We start from the raw sequence: 17,754 nt of genomic DNA, 5'->3' as shown, positions 1-17,754 counted from the left end.
AAGTTTCCTTAGCTAGAGGAAAAATTCTAGAAATGAAAAATGCATTCTTATAGCAGTAACTGCAAGAGTTTGTTTTGGAATAGTATCTCAGTATTGCCTGGAGTGGGGAGACCAGCCAAGTTATTTTTTATTTAGAAAATTTACAATGGGAAGCAGCTGTTAACTACTTATAATGGGATTTTTAAACGAGCCCAAGGCCCTGCTCCTGCAAACATGTAGGTATGTGCTTAAATTTACTAGCGTGAGTCGTTCCATGGATATCAGTGGAACTACTCGTAGTAGTAAAGTTAATCACGTGCCTAAATGTTTTCAGGATCAGGGCCTATTATAACAGTTTGGAGTTCAATTTCAATGGGATTTAGATGCCTAATTCCCTAGGCTCCTTCGAGAATCCCAGTCTGGAATTCTGTAAATGACTAATATGTAGGAGAGCTTTCAAACAGACTGTTTTACTCAAGCAGTAAGTTTGGCTTAGTGAGGGCTTGGTCTGGAATCTCTTACAGGTCCTTTTGAATCATACATAGAAGAAAGAAAACATTCAATGTCCTTTTGCATTTGAAACTATTTTAACTTTTTATGTTCATTCACATTTTGAATATTATTACAGAAGCAGCAGACAAATGTTACAATGACCCATCCCAAAGGAGAGCAATCAGCCTGACCCCCTTACACTGTGTTATACAAATTAGTCTTGCACAAAATTATCAATGACAAGAGAATTGATTAGTGCTCTAATCTAGGGTCATAGTTTACAATTGGACATACGCAAAGTAGGACAAAGGATACAGGTCAAACAATATAACTGGATACCTAGAAAAGTAAATTGTATCCAACAACTGTTCATGTTTCTGGTGTTAATCAAATATGCTAGCACACCTTCAACAGTAATACTCTGTTACTTAAACCTGCTGGAAAGATTTTGTCTCTGTATAAAAGGAATTCAGTTTGAAAACATATGTTACAATCTTTTTCCCAGCATAACTAGGGGTTGGCCATTAAACATTTCAATAAATCCACTGTGTTCTGGCAAAAATACTTTTAGAAAAATATCAAGGCAGAATCTCATCAAGACTTGGATACATACTAATATAACTTACTACAGATGTTTGTGTGGACTGGAAGATTTACTGAGAGACATTTGCTTTGCAACATAAAAGTATCATACAGAATTGTGATAACTTTATGGCAGCAAAATAAGAAACTAGAGATATGGGAGCATGTGCTCTTATTTTTGATTTAAAATACTATTTTCGTCAGTTCACCTACATCTGGGAAACCCACAAGGAGACTACATTGTCCTCCTGTAGGGCCTGATCCAAAGCCCAATGAAATCAGTGGGAGTCTTCCCAGTGACTTCAGTGAACTTTGGATCTGTCCCTTAAAACTCCCCCATGGTGTGATACATCAGAAACACTTGATAGTGGTTAGGCACTATTCATAACTGTCTGACTTGTTCCCTTGTGTTCCTTGTCTATTTGTCACATCAGTTTGTTATATTTTGTCTTAACTTTGGGCCCCAGTTCTGAAAACACTTGTGCATGTACTTAACTTTACTCCAGTGAATAGTATCATTGACTTCATGTGAGTAAATGTTTGCAGGATTGGGGCCTTAGGTTGTTAGCTCTTTTGGGCATGAACCTTCTTTTTGTTATATATTTGTACCGTAACTAGCATAATAGCACCTACAGGCCAGGGCCCTATCACAATACAAATAATACTTAAAGTCCAGATTGGTGGACTTTTGGTTGCTTTTATTTTATTTTTTTAACGTTACTGTTCAGTAGCAATGTAACAAATTAATGATCTGTTTTCAGGAAATTAAAATTGGTTCCATAATAATCTTATACAGGGTGAATGAGATGCTGGTTATTGTTACTTCTTACTAATTTGTGTACTTGTTATCAGAGTTGAAGAGTTTTTGCCTGAACCCTTATAGTACAGCTGGAGAGCAGAGATTGATTTTGGAGGGACAGGGTCACATCAAGTGACTTTGCATTATCAATTTTGATTGTTTAGCAAAAACACCAAGCCTCACCTCAGCCCTTAATGATGGTGATGCTAATACCTAGCTCTTATAAAGAGCTTTTCCTTTCAAAGCATTTTACAAAAGAGGCCAGTATCAGTATCCCTCCATTTTACAGATGGGGAAACTGAGGCCCAGAGAGGGGGAAGTGTCTTGCCCAAGGTCACCCAGCAATGATGTGATTAAACTCCATGAACCTTGCTCAATAAATCCCAAAATGCAAGAATGCAAAGAGTGTAATTCCAGAGTCAGGAATAGAAATTAGTTCTTTAGAACTTCTAGTGGATCTGGTGTTTCCCACACCAAAAGAAAATTCACAGTGTTCATTATAATATATGTCCTGATGGTCATCTCATATGCAGCACATTCTACCTGCGATTTCTCTCTCTTTTTAAAAAAAAAAAAAAAAAAAACCACCCTTTTTCTTTGGAACTATACGAAAATCTCTGTGCATGTAGATAATGTACTGTGCTCTTGAGGGAAAAAACACTATCTCTAGGCTTGTCCTATACTATACTTTGGTTGTAGACTTAAAGCACTGAGGTTTACAATATGGATGAATTTTACAAGATCTCTTCCACTGAGAGAGTCCAGCAGTTGGAAAAAGAACTAGCTGTTCAACTGGCAGAGCTGAAGACAGAAATAGAAGACAATGGGGTACTGCAGGGAACACCAGATAGAGCTTACAGGTAAAGAAAACCTCTTGGTGAATGAGGAAAAGAGGACTGATTATGTCAATTATGTATTTTATAAGTGTCTGTTTCATGCACTTTTGTTTCCTCTTGTTAGAAATCCTACATGCTTAGTGATCTAGAGCAGTGGTCTCCAAAGTGGGGTGCGTGCACTCCAGGGGGTGCGCAAGAAGATCCTTGGGGGTGCGTGGCAGGAGGAGCGTTTTTTTTGCTTCGGCACAGCAGGGGGTGCATGCTCAAAAAATGGTTACTGATAGGAGTGCGCGATCAAAAAAGTTTGGAGACCACTGATCTAGAGGCTTGGACACAGACCTGGGAACCAGGAACCTTGACTCTTTCAATCCTGGCTCCTCTATTGACTCACTGTATAGTATGGGAAAGCTAATATAAAATTCTAAATGATTTTTGGAAATTCAGTGCTGTTCTACGTTTTAAATCCCAAAACAAAATTTAAAATCTCCCTGCAGCCTTAATTAATCCTCTGTCACTTCTTTCATTGAAGAGGGGGTCTTTGAGTGTTCTAATATGGTTTCCTGTACATTGCTTTTGGACGTGATTCTGCAGCTCATACCACTTGGTTGGTATTTAAAACATACACATTCATTTTTATTTAGTAGTATAAATATTTAATATTTACAATAGTTTTAGTGTGTAAATATTTTTAAAATACATCTACATTGTGTGTGTGTGTGTGTGTGTGTGTGTGTGTGTGTGTGTGTGAGAGAGAGAGAGAGAGAGATTTGGCTCTTATCCTTTTTACAGCCTTGGTCTTCGGTGTCAATAAATATGGGGTCCTGTCTTGCAGACCTCACTCAGGCAAAGCCTTTGTTTATTTCAGTGAGGATTTTAATTGAGTAGGGCTTGCAAGCCCTGCCCAGGTGTACACACTGTCTCTCTTTCTCTATCTCTCTCTATATATATAATTTTTTAAACTTTTCTGCCTTAAAAAAGGGATATTTACTATGGATAATATTTACCATTGATTTATACCACTTGAATTGTACTGGGCCTGTCAAATTATGACAAAGGAATATATTAATTAACAGACACTGCATTGTTTTCTATCTGTCTGTAATATTCTTTTGGATAATTTTTCTATAGCTCTGTTCCGATACCAAAGGACACTTCGTATTTCAGAAAAGAAAGGGAGGTGATACTGAAGAAAGTTTTACAGGTAACTGAAGAATATACTAGCATGAAAAAAGTCACCTTTAAATAGTTCTCAATTACTATTTAGAATATAACTTCAGATAAAGATTTTTTTTTTAAATGAGCAAAACTGTAACTGTCTCCATTTTTGATAATAAGGTGCGGGGGGGTAGGGTGGGAAGAGTACTAATATAATTGTTTGTATAGTAGTGAAACAACACAACCCTTTATTTTCTCTACAACAGCTGTTCTTGTGATACTGATAATTTTGAGCCCAATTCTGTAGCCGTTGCCCATATGATCATTCCCACTGGCTTCAAAGGCTACAGGATCAAGCCCATAACAATCGGTTTTCTTTATTTAAAATCAATCATTTTGTATCCCAGATTGTGAAAAATTAGCCTTCTGCTGAGACTCGTGGGGGGGGGGGGGAGGGAGAGGGGGTAGTTTTGCCTATTACAAAACATGAATGCGGCATAGCATTTTTCCTGAGTGTCTGTATTTGCCCACAAAGTTTGCTTGATGTCTAATTACCTGTGCTTGTAGGTAGCAGAGGCAAAACCTCTTGTTGTTCAGGCTGCTGTCATGCAGAGGGAGCTAGAGAGCTGTCTGAGAAGAGAGTATACAGCAGAAAGCTTACCTCTGTTACTACACCAGGTAACTTTTCTATTTGCTACTCAAAGACTCGGACAGTGTTTCAACATGTATGTCCTAGCATGATGGTGACTGAGTTATGACTTAAAGCAAGGATTAAACAAAACTCTGTTCTGAAGGCTATCTTGAAAATGGATGTGCTTAAAGCATTTCCTTGGATAATAAGGAACCTCTTGTACTACTTGGTTTGGTATCTAAAAAGGGATCAAAGTCAGCTGGGATGGGCTGGAACAATATTCCTGTACTACTGTGTGCCCCCATCTGTTTCTGTAGTCTTTGTTCTTTTTTTTTTTTTTTTTAAGTTGCTAATCCTAGTGGGGTGGATTCTGCTGCCTTCCTCATGCTGATTAGTACCTTACTAACAGTGGTGCAAGTAGAAATCATTTCTTGCTGGTACTGCACTCATGGGAGGGACACAAGGCGGGAGGGCACGTGACCTCTCCACGTGACCCTCCATGTGACTCCTCTCCAGTCCAGGGCCCCCATGTTCTCCCCGTCCCCGTGACACTTTATATATACAAAGATCAACAGGCTTAACTACTCACTTTCCCCCCAAATATGTAGTATTCAGTCTGTTTATATGGAATATGGGAGTTGGGGAGGAGTCATTTCAGAGTATGTATGACTTATTAAAAGACAGATTTTAAGTAGAACTGTATCTTAAACTGTTTTATTGTATTGTACCCAAACACTGCATTTCAATGAGGGATTCAACTTCCTTTATAGGAATAGACTCCTGAAAATCTTACCCTTACCGGCCCACAAAAGAGGTCCATAGTCCTGCAAATAGTCCTATTGTCTTCAGTGGGCTTGATCAAATGTTTAAGGGTTTACAGGTTTAGGTTCCAAGTTTGTAAATTGTTCTGGATGAAACTGACGAAGCCTGAGCTGTCAGATCAGAAGGACCTTCATTCAAATAAAGGTGGGCAAATGTGTGATAAGACTTAGCGCCGTTGCTAAAATGAGGAACATATTTTCAGCAAAGTTCTTGGCAGATTCCTGAGGCAGCTGGCTGGTTTAAGGCTGTCAGTGTCCGGCATTATTATCTTCACTTACAGTTCTCTCACCCACAAATCTGGAAAATGAGGCATTTGTTTTCTTTGTTTTGCTGCTCCAGTTCCAGTTAACAAAATGCATGTTAGACTAGTTTGGCTGCAAAGAAGAATTCTATGTACAGTGGGGACAACACCTGATTCCCATCAGGCTACAGAACTGGGCTGACATCAGAATCCAAACATCCTCTGGTCGGTGCAAGCAGAGGCATTCCTGTAATGATTTGGGCTTGATGTGATGCAGTATGGATGTCATGGATAATTCAGACCAATGAAGAGAAAAAGAATCAAAAACACTGTTGAAACACCATTCGTCCCGCCCACCCCTCCCCTCTTGAGGACTCCTGACCACTGAAACAGTACAATACATATGCTAACAAACTTAAATAAAGCCTTTGTTTAAGTTTGTTAGCATATGTATTGTGCTGTTAAAGCCATATAAAGAATGAATGTCCTCCTTAGCTGTGTTCTGCTCCTTTAAGGAGCAGAGTGCAGCCCCCACCCCAGGGTGGGGGTGGGCGGGCTAGCCCCAAGTCTTTCCGGTATCCCGTACCCACTAAAAATCTCTTGCTGGTTCTGCGTACTGAAGGACACCACCCTACTTGCACCCCTACTTACTAATGAATAGCACCATTTTCTTTACTAGGACTACTTGTAGAGAAAGTTACCTCTCAGTGTGAGGATGGGTGGCAGAACAGAGATACTAAGGGACTATTTCCCCCTCTCCCCTGCTTATGTTATTCTTAGTACTACTTTAGTTCCCCCATAATGTTAAACTGTTACCGTTTGCTCAAGTGTGACACTTTGTTTATTTTTGGTTTCATTAAAGTTTTTTACAGACAGAATTACCCATCTGGTCCAGAGTAAATACTTACACATGCTGAGATGGAAGAGATTTTGTAGGCACAGCAGTGTTATTGAACAGCTTTATCCCCTCTATCAGGTAGGAAATAAAAAAATAGAAATATTGCACATGTGCATGATATGTTCATGGTGGTTGAGATGGCTGACTTGCACTTAAGTGACAAAGCCATAAAGGATAAGGATCATCGGTAAAGCACTGAGATCTTCAGATGAAAGGTGTTCATATGGTAGCACCTAAAATGTGCTATGTAGTTTGCAGCAACAGAGCAGAACACATCAGCTGCCCTAAGAATGTACCGTGAGTGGAGGGAAAGGAATATTGAACACAAATGACTGGGGGCATAAACGTGTGGCCTTTTAGTACACATTTGTGATTTATTTTCAAAGATAACCCCTAGATGCCAAATGTTATCATTACTATTTATTATGTAGGTCATCTCAAGAGAGCATCAGAAAGACCTTTTATATCATCCCCCCCATCCCCAAAGTATTCTTCATATGCCATATGTTAGCAGACTATAGTTTAGAAAACTTCAAAACCATTTTGCTGGTACTACTTTTGTTTTCTTCCCTCCACTTGTAATTCAGAGTTTTTTAGTGCTATGAGTCCAACTATACATTCTCCTAAAGAGCCCCTGTCACTGTAACACTCAAAAATACCAGAGCTTTGAAACAAGTATGGCAATGGTCTTAACACTGTAATCGCACATTTAGCCCAGCAAGCTAGTAAGTCATTAAAACCACATAGCTTGGCAGCTGTGGAATTACATTGGTTTATTCAGTAAAATCTGTTTTTGTGACTGAAAACCACAAGTTTTAGAATATAGGCCCCTTCTGAATCTCCCTGCCAGACTATCATTTTAAAATGAAGCAAAAGCAGTTCAAGAAGTGTCGAGTCCAGTCCAGGAAAGTGGAAGGCTCTTGCCCATTCCAGCTTTCCATGTCCTCATTTATTGTATTTCAAAGAATGTAGCACTTGTTTTGTTCTGCGCAGGTTCCTTAAGTTTTCAGGAGAAACACTTCTCACTGAAAATAAATTGTGAGTTGTATTAGTGGTGGAAGCTGAAATGTGACATTATTAAATAATAAATGTTAGGGCACAATAGTTTAAATGCTCCTCTTGCCAACCTATTCTTATTGATTAACTATAAAATTTTTAGTGACTGTGAGCATAGTAAATTTGTTGATTGCATTTTCTGGTAAGTATGTTATTCAGCTGTATTGTAAATGTCTGCATTGGTTACCAACTCTAAATCAAAACATATAATGAAAATATCAGCAAAGATAAAGTGGGCACTGCAAGAATCCTGTTGGATGTAGACATAGACAGATGTTGGTTATTTTCCAGCGTTTTGTTATGCTAGCAGTGTGGAAGCGCAGTGTCAGAGATGATAAAGCTGTTTCTACCTTCCAGCAGGGCAGGTTTATCAATTTAAAAAAAACAACCCTTCTACTTAATATTTGAGCAACCTTTTAAAGACAGGAAACTCAGAGAAGAGGTAATAGGCTATAGAGGCAGTCACTAGCACTCAATCTACTTGGTAATCTCTGTGCCACAAGTTGGCGGTTTCAGTGCATTTTCTAGTGGACTGTTGTCCAGATCATATGCCATTACCACAACTGGCACTTACTGGTAGCCTCCTAAAAGAGGCCAAGGACTGAATGGACATGGACATTGAACCCACCCTCCATTTCTACCATGAACCAGAGTAGATGCACACTGGCAGCACACATGAAGAAACTTAGAATCATAGAAGATTAGGGTTGGAAGAGACCTCAGGAGGTCATCTAGTCCAACCCCCTGCTCAAAGCAGGACCAACCCCAACTAAATCATCCCAGCCAGGGCTTTGTCAAGCTGGGCCTTAAAAACCTCTAATGCAGATTCCACCACCTCCCTAGGTAACCCATTCCAGTGCTTCACCACCCTCCAGTGAAATAGTGTTTCTTAATATTCAACCTAGACCTACCCCACTGCAACTTGAGACCATTGCTCCTTGTTCTGTCATCTGCCACCACTGAGAACAGCCGAGCTCCATCCTCTTTGGAACCCCCCTTCAGGTAGTTGAAGGCTGCTATAAAATCCCCCATCACTCTTCTCTTCTTTAGACTAAATAACCCCAGTTCTTTCAGCCTCTCCTCATAAGTCATGTGTCCCAGCCCCCTAATCATGTTCATTGCCCTCCGCTGGACTCTCTCCAATGTGTCCACATCCTTTCTGTAGTGGGGGGACCAAAGCTGGACACACTACTCCAGGTGTGGCCTCACCAGTGCCGAATAGAGGAGAATAATCACTTCCCTCGATCTGCTGGCAATGCTCCTACTAATACAGCCCAATATGCCTTTGGCCTTCTTGGCAACAAGGGCACACTGTTGACTCGTATCCAGCTTCTCATCCACTGTAATCCCCAGGTCCTTTTCTGCAGAACTGCCGCTTAGCCAGTTGGTCCCCAGTCTGTAGCAGTGCACGGGATTCTTCCTTCCTAATTTGCAGGACTCTGCACTTGTCCTTGTTGAACCTCATCAGATTTATTTTGGCCCAATCCTCTAATTTGTCTAGGTCACTCTGGACCTTATCCCTACCCTCCAGCGTTTCTACCTCTTCCCCCCAGCTTAGTGTCATCTGTGAATTCATGCCATCATCCAGATCATTAATGAAGATGTTGAACAAAACCGGCCCCAGGACCGCTGCTCTGGCGTGTGTTGAACCTCTGTGATTGGCTAAGGGCCCAACTGTAGCACAAGAAGAACTGTGTGCTAGTGTGATTCTCTGCAACCATTGTGGGGGTTGGTGTTGTAACAGCCTTGGAGAGTATTTTAGGCTAGTGTATATCAGGGAAACTGTAATAAGGAACAGTGTTTAACTTAATTTTTAATTAGTGGTTGTGCAAAACTTGGGATGTTGTTGCTTAATAAAAAATGAGGAAAAAATTACTTTCCGCTTTCTGATGAGCTCTAGTTTCCACCGAGAGCATCAGCAAATAGGGATGTCAATCTAGAATATTCACTTGCATTAAATTCCCTAAAAAATATACAAAAAAAATTGTTTTTGAAAAGGTTTTGTTATTTAATTCTAAAAGCATGATGTAAACTGGTGATCTGATGTCACAAATGCTACTCACTTTTTATCCAAGTAATCATTGCCATGTGGAGAATGAAGCGTATTTAATTGGAAAAAAGATTGTGGATGATTCTGTATTTTTATACATTCAGATTTTAGACAGGTGGGTATATTAATTGCAGCTTCCTTTACTGTCAGAGCTGACTGGTAAGAAATTCTCTGTTTGAGACTGGAGATGACCTTTCCTCCTGGACTGCAAATATCATTTAGTCTAGGAAGCAAGAGCCTCAAAATTCCTCCCAAAGTAGGATTTTTCACATGGTGAAAATGCAGAGTTCTTCTAGTTAATTAATAGATTGCATAATGAAACAAACACAGGAAAATGATGGTATTTTCTCTCTCTACATAGAAACAAATTGGTCACATTATGCAGGAGTACAACGATGCTGTTCAGAGGGCTGCGAGACTGTCGGCTGCACGACAGAACTTCCTGACAGGAAAGAAAAATTCTGTAACTATAGTGACACAGGAAGACCTGGTTATTTACATGCAGTGGTTAGTGTGTCACCTACACTCTCTCAAGGCCATTCACAGCTACTTTAGGGTAAGAGAGCATTGTGGATGGTGCAACATAATTGTCAACCTCTGCACTGCAAAATGTTAGCATTTAATAAATGTAATAATATTTCCCAGGGAAAACATGATTCTGCTGGAGCGAAGGATTGAGACTACATCTCAGAACTCTGGGATTTTTGTTTTAGGCGAACAAATCCTTGCAAGAATGCTGTAGCTAGTGTAAAAATCTCTGATGGGGAAAAAAGAGAAACCCAGGAAATACAGAGTTAAGGTTAAATTTTAAAAGAAATTTAGAGATTTGAAAGTATTGAATTGCACAAGCAAAGTGCCCTGTAACATGCTGGCAAACTAAAGGCCTGCTAACACAGTGGATAATTCTGCTACAAAAAAGATAGATAAATCCTTCTGGCTCTTTGAGGTAAGTAGGATAATGAGTCCCCTGGGTATAATGTAAATAGGCTGCTTGGGTTGAAGAAGATAAAGGGTATGGGCAGAGCAGTCTAGAAGGAGAAGACCTGAAATCTTCTCTCCAGGCTTTCTTTATAATCAGAGGCTTGGTCTCGGTAGGGTTTTACATTGGTATAGCTACGTCTCTCAGGGTTGTGAAAAATCCACAGCCTTGAGAGACATGGATATATCAACCTAACCCGCAGCGCAGACAGCGCTAGCTTGGCAGAAGAATTCTTCCATCCACCTAGTTATTGCCTCTCAGGGAGGCTTATTAATTACTCAGAAGGGAGAATCCCTCCCATTGAAGTAGGTAGTGTCTGCACTGAAGTGCTACAGCAGCGCAGCTGCATTGATGCAGAGGCACCGATGTAGCGTTAGAAGTGTAGGCATATCCTTGTGGTAGTGGTGGTGGTTGGTTAATAAAGCCAAGCCCTAAGTAGAAATGAGTTTGGATTTTGTGTGTACACTAGATTGGGAGCTGCATTTGCTCACACATCCATACAACCTTAACCCTGCCCCTGTAGCAATGCCAGTCTATGTAAGGACTCACCTAAGAACACAGAAAATTTCAATGGCAGATCTGAGGAGTTGTTCTGCATTGCACTTAGTTTACCTAAACAACAAGGAGTCTGGTGGCTCCTTAAAGACTAACAGATGTATTTGGGCATAAGCTTTCGTGGGTAAAAACCTCACTTCTTCAGATGCAACTAAAGATGCATCTGAAGAAGTGAGGTTTTTACCCACGAAAGCTTATGCCCAAATACATCTGTTAGTCTTTAAGGTGCCACCAGACTCCTTGTTGTTTTTGTAGATACAGACTAACACGGCTATCCCCTCATACTTGACAGCATGCAAGGCACTTAATTTAGCTAGTGATTTTATTGTATAAGCACTGAAAGTAGTTTTTAGTTGTTTAATTGTATCTTTCATAGTACAAATGACAGATAATCATGGTTAACTTTTTTCTCTTCTGTTTCCCCCCCACACACACACACATTAAGTCACAGACTGGGTGATTTTAGTGCTTTTTAAGTGAAGTGAAATAACGACACATGCATTTATATTTTCAGGTACTCCAGTATTTGCCTATCTCTCACAGAATGGAGTTGGTTATTGAGAAACACCCTGAGGTGGCCCAGGATAATGGGGACAAATTCAGAAGTGCCACTATGTCTGAATCCTTATCCTCTAATATTCACTTCTCTCTTTGCCCCAGCATTTCAGGAAGAGAGGGTGAGAAATTATTACATTTCCTTTAAAACCACAATAAAAGGACCTCTAGTGTGGAAGTCATCTGTTGATGTGTACTCTTGAGACAAAGTCAGCAGTCTTGGTTTGGAAAATATTAAATATTATTCTTGTTTGCACATTTGAGGAATGTGGAGTGCAGCTTGTGAAGCCAGCCAGCATCCTGTAGAATTGAGAAGGCTTCAGAGATCTAGAGCACAGAATTTAAAGTCTTCAGGGGTGGCTCACTTCATTTTGCAACTCTCTGGTTGAAGGGGAAGTTTGTGTGTTATTGCAAATCCTGAGTAACTAAAGGTCTTGTATATGTATTGAGTCATACTAACAGCATATTACAAAAACACTGTAGGACTAAATTTGATGGGGAGTCTGGGATATTGTTCTGATTATACCAAGCATTGAAATGTTACTCCTTTCTTTTACATAAACATTGCTTAAAAATATGTTTCAATAGGTGACCTCTTTATAGAGAGATTTATAGTTTAAAGCTAGGGCTCTCGATTAATCGCCGTTAACTCAAAAAAATTAATCGCGATTAATCACCATTTTAATCGCACAATTAAACAATAGAATACCAATTGAAATTTATTAAATATTTTGGATGTTTTTCTACATTTTCATATATATTCTGTGTTGTAATTGAAATCAGTGGATATTATTTTTATTATAAATATTTCCACTGTAAAAATGATAAACAAAAGAAATAGTATTTTTCAATTCACCTCATACAAGTACTGTAGTGCATTCTCTTTGCCGTGAAAGTACAACTTACAAATGTAGATTTTTGTTTGTTTGTTAAATAACTGCACTCAAAAACAAAACTGTGTAAAACTTCCGAGCCTACAAGTCCACTCAGTCCTACTTCTTGTTCAGCCAATCGCTGAGACAAACAAGTTTGTTTACATTTACAGGAAATAATGCTGCCTGCTTCTTATTTACAATGTCACCAGAAAGTGAGAACAGGCATTTGCAAGATATTCACGTGCCAGATGTGCTAAACATTCGTATACCCCTTCATGCTTCAGCCACCATTCCAGAGGACATGCTGACGATGCTCATTTAAAAAAAAATGCATTAATTAAATCTGTGACACAGTTCTCCCCCAAGGAGTTCAATGTTCCCTGCTCTGTTTTACCCGCATTCTGCCATGTATTTCATGTTATAGCAGTCTTGGATGATGACCCAGCACATGTTGTTCACTGCAGATTTCACAAAACGCAAAGAAGGTACCAATGTGAGATTTCTAAAGATAGCTATAGCACTTGACCCAAGGTGTTTAATAATCTGAAGTGCCTTCCAAAATTTGAGAGGGATGGAGGTGTGGAGCATGCTTTCAGAAATCTTAAAAGAGCAACACTCCGATGCGGAAACTATAGAACCCAAACCACCAAAAAAGAAAACCAACTTTCTGCTGGTGGCATCTGACTTAGATAATGAAAATGAACATGGGTTGATCCACACTGCTTTGGATTGTTATCGAGCAGAACCCATCATCAGCATGGACGCATGTCCTCTGGAATAGTGGTTGAAGCATGAAGGGACTTATGAATCTTTAGAGCATCTGGCATGTAAATGTCTTGCAATGTTGGCTACAACAGTGCCATGAGAACGCCTGTTCTCACTTTCAGGTGACATTGTAAACAATTAGCAGGCAGCATTATCTCCTGCAAATGTAAACAAACTTGTTCGTCTGAGTGACCTGCTGAACAAGAAGCAGGACTGAGTGGACTTTTAAGCTCTAAAATTTTACATTGCATTAAAAAATAAAACAGTTTTTTGTACATAATTCTACATTTGTAAGTTCAACTTTCTTGATAAAGAGATTGCACTACAGTACATGTATTAGGCGAATTGAAAAATACAATTTCTTGTCTTTTTACAGTACTTGTTATCAAAAATAAATATAAAGTGAGCACTGTACACTTTGTATTCTATGTTGTAATTGAAATAAATATATTTGAAAATGTAGACAACATCAGAAATAAATGGTATTCTATTATTGTTTAACAGTGCGATTAATTTTTTTAATCGCGTGGCAGCCCTATTTGAAACATATGCAAGCATTTCTATAGGAAAATCTCTTCCTGGTGATTCTCTGTTTCTGCTGAATTAAGGGGACAGTGTTCTTGTTTATAGAGTGCCACAAATGTGTATGGTGCTTAACAGACAAATAAGACACATCCCTGCTTCAGAGTTTAAATCCAATAGTTCACTTTACAGGCACAGGCACAGCCAGAGGGGTGGCTCTGGGAGCTCCTAATGTCAGGGACTGCAGGTCTTGAAGCCTGGTCCACAGGACACTTAAGCACTAGTAAGTTCCAACCTGCCACCCAGTGACCTACCAGAACTGGCAGAATAGAAGCTGAACCCTGACAGAGGACTCCAGTCCCGGAATCTGATTGGCAGAACTCTGGGGGTCCTGACTGGTTCACAGCTTCTATATAAACCCAGCACAGGAACAGAAAGTTGTCCATGCAATTAGGATCAACCTATTTAGGACTGCTTCTCCTGCTACTTTCTACTGATCTCCTGGTAACCTGATCCTGCCTGCTTCCTGATACCTGACTCTTGGTTTGCCATCTGGCCTGTCTTGAACTTTGACCTGGTATCTGATGCGACCACTCCCGACTCCTGCTCCCACACCCTGGTCGTGACACCTAGGTGTTCTGGGAGACTACGGCACTTCTTACATTTTGGGGTTTTTTGGGGAAAGGAGGGGTGCAACCTGTCCTCCCCTCTGCAGCTGGAAGCTAGGCTGATCAGTGTGAAGGGGCAGAGTCAGACCATGGCCTTGTTGGAGAAAGGAGGGGAGACTCCATTTGGAGAGGCTAGCACTAAAAAGCACATGGACTGCAAATGTAGGTTATCACCTGTACAGGGAGCAGCTGTACAGCAACAGGGCACAATCCAGTCTGGAGTTGGTGTTTCATGAGTGAGCGATTAAAAACGCTCTGGTGGAGAGAGGAGAGTAAGGGAAAAGGAGGGTAAAGGATGCATCCGTGGGCTTTAACATGGAGAAGAGTATGGGACTTGGAGCAGAGATAAAATGCATTTGCATGAAATGTCCATTGCTGCCATCCACTATAATGAAGGTGACAGAGCCCCTGCCTTGAAAGGGGTTGATGGCTTGATAGAAGGGGGAAGAAGTTGGAGGACCAGCCACTGCATGCCTTATGTTTCCATGTACACATAGATCATAAGAGCCTCATAAGTTACCATGTCTCTCAACACTTGCTCTGTGACCACTGTCAGAGTGGGATCACACACACACACATTACTGATTTTGGAATGTCATTAGCAGCATGGTGCTAGGATGCCAACAGTGAATGGAAATGCATTGAAATCTGCTGGAATATTGATGCTACTATGATTCTAGTGGCTGTATTTCCTGAAAATTCTGGTGAATCTGGCACAATAGTGACATATCCACTTCTATGACTTTATACAAATAAGTCCTCATTTCTGCAAGAAGGGGAAGAGCATATTGCTTGAGTTCATAGAATCATAGAATATCAAGGTTGGAAGGGACCTCAGGAGGTCATCTAGTCCAACCCCCTGCTCAAAGCAGGACCAATTCCCAACTAAATCATCCCAGCCAGGGCTTTGTCAAGCCTGACCTTAAAAACCTCTAAGGAAGGAGATTCCACCACCTCCCTAGGTAACCCATTCCAGTGCTTCACCACCCTCCTAGTGAAAAAGTTTTTCCTAATATCCAACCTAAACCTCCCCCACTGCAACTTGAGACCATTATTCCTTGTTCTGTCATCAGGTACCACTGAGAACAGTCTAGATCCATCCTCTTTGGAACCCCCTTTCAGGTAGTTGAAAGCAGCTATCAAATCCCCCCTCACTCTTCTCTTCTGCAGACTAAACAATCCCAGTTCCCTCGGCCTCTCCTCATAAGTCATGTGTTCCAGCCCCCTAATAATTTTTGTTGCCCTCCACTGGACTCTTTTCAATTTTTCCACATCCTTCTTGTAGTGTGGGGCCCAAAACCGGACACAGTACTCCAGATGAGGCCTCACCAATGTTGAATAGAGGGGAATGATCATGTCCCTCGATCTGCTGGCAATGCCCCTACTTATACAGCCCAAAATGTCGTTACCCTTCTTGTCAACAAGGGCACACTGTTGACTCGTATCCAGCTTCTCGTCCACTGTAACCCCTAGGTCTTTTTCTGCAGAACTGCTTCCTAGCCATTCGGTCCCTAGTCTGTAACAGTGCATGGGATTCTTCCGTCCTAAGTGCAGGACTCTGCACTTGTCCTTGTTGAGCCTCATCAGGTTTCTTTTGGCCCAATCCTCTAATTTGTCTAGGTCCCTCGGTATCCTATCCCTACCCTCCAGTGTATCTACCGCTCCTCCCAGTTTAGTGTCATCTGCAAACTTGCTGAGAGTGCAGTCCATGCCATCCTCCAAATCATTAATGAAGATATTGAACAAAACCAGCCCCAGGACTGACCCCTGGGGCACTCCACTTGAAACAGGCTGCCAACTAGACATGGAGCCGTTGATCACTACCCGTTGAGCCCGACAATTTAGCCAGCTTTCTATCCACCTTATAGTCCATTCATCCAGCCCATACTTCTTTAACTTGCTGGCAAGAATACTGTGGGAGACTGTATCAAAAGCTTTGCTAAAGTCAAGGAATAACACATCCACTGGTTTCCCCTCATCCACAGAGTCAGTTATCTCCTCATAGAAGGCAATTAGTTAGTCAGGCATGACTTGCCTTTGGTGAATCTCCTCTCCTCTAAGTGCTTCGGAATTGATTCCTTGAGGATCTGCTCCATGATTTTTCCAGGGACTGAGGTGAGGCTGACTGGCCTGTAGTTCCCCGGATCCTCCTTCTTCCCTTTTTAAAAGATGGGCACTACATTAGCCTTTTCCAGTCATCCGGGACCTCCCCCGATCGCCATGAGTTTTCAAAGATAATGGCCAATGGCTCTGCAATCACATCCGCCAACTCCTTTAGCACCCTCCGATGCAGCACATCCGGCCCCATGGACTTATGCTCGTTCAGTTTTTCTAAATAGTCCCGAACCACTCCTTTCTCACAGAGGGCTGGTCACCTTCTCCCCGTACTGTGGTGCCCAGTGCAGCAGTCTGGGAGCTGACCTTGTTCATGAAGACAGAGGCAAAAAAATCATTGAGTACATTAGCTTTTTCCACATCCTCGGTCACTAGGTTGCCTCCCTCATTCAGTAAGGGGCCCACACTTTCCTTGACTTTCTTCTTGTTGCTAACATACCTGAAGAAACCCTTCTTGTTACTCTTAACATCTCTTGCTAGCTGCAACTCCAAGTGTGATTTGGCCTTCCTGATTTCACTCCTGCATGCCTGAGCAATATTTTTATACTCCTCCCTGGTCATTTGTCCAATCTTCCACTTCTTGTAAGCTTCTTTTTTGCGTTTAAGGTCAGCAAGGATTTCACTGTTAAGCCAAGCTGGTCGGCTGCCATATTTACTGTTCTTTCTACACATTGGCATGTTTTTTTCCTGCAACCTCAATAAGGCTTCTTTAAAATACAGCCAGCTCTCCTGGGCTCCTTTGCCCCTCATGTTATTCTCCCAGGGGATCCTGCCCATCAGTTCCCTGAGGGAGTCAAAGTCTGCTTTTCTGAAGTCCAGGGTCCGTATTCTGCTGCTCTCCTTTCTTCCTTGTGTCAGGATCCTGAACTCGACCATCTCATGGTCACTGCCTCCCAGGTTCCCATCCACTTTTGCTTCCCCTACTAATTCTTCCCGGTTTGTGGGCAGCAAGTCTAGAAGAGCTCTGCCCCTAGTCGGTTCCTCCAGCACTTGCACCAGGAAATTGTCCCCTACACTTTCCAAAAACTTCCTGGATTGTCTGTGCACTGCTGTATTGCTCTCCCAGAAGATATCAGGGTGATTAAAGTCTTCCATGAGAACCAGGGCCTGTGATCTAGTAACTTCTGCTAGTTCGTAGTAGAGAATGAGTTGGCAGAGGATCACCCAGTGGTTTTGAGA

General features: G+C 41.2%; 1 protein-coding gene across 3 annotated transcripts in view; it reads left to right on the top strand.

Moving 5' to 3' along the window:
• LOC128834829 (uncharacterized) overlaps positions 1-17,754 on the top strand; it is a 118,471-nt gene that overhangs the window by 728 nt on the left and 99,989 nt on the right. For 2 of the 3 annotated variants that reach the window (XM_054023950.1, XM_054023949.1), the window contains exons 2-7: positions 2,552-2,712; positions 3,817-3,889; positions 4,411-4,521; positions 6,400-6,513; positions 9,903-10,097; positions 11,590-11,752. In XM_054023950.1, coding sequence (XP_053879925.1) covers positions 2,576-2,712; positions 3,817-3,889; positions 4,411-4,521; positions 6,400-6,513; positions 9,903-10,097; positions 11,590-11,752 — 793 coding nt within the window. In that variant the 5' untranslated portion in view covers positions 2,552-2,575. Of the gene's footprint in view, positions 1-412; positions 2,713-3,816; positions 3,890-4,410; positions 4,522-6,399; positions 6,514-9,902; positions 10,098-11,589; positions 11,753-17,754 lie in introns of those variants that run through there. The other variant, XM_054023951.1, reaches the window with a different exon arrangement.

This window comes from Malaclemys terrapin, chromosome 3 (assembly GCF_027887155.1).
Source record: "Malaclemys terrapin pileata isolate rMalTer1 chromosome 3, rMalTer1.hap1, whole genome shotgun sequence".
Taxonomy (NCBI): Eukaryota; Metazoa; Chordata; order Testudines; family Emydidae; genus Malaclemys; species Malaclemys terrapin.
This window is presented reverse-complemented; position numbering and strand designations above follow the sequence as displayed.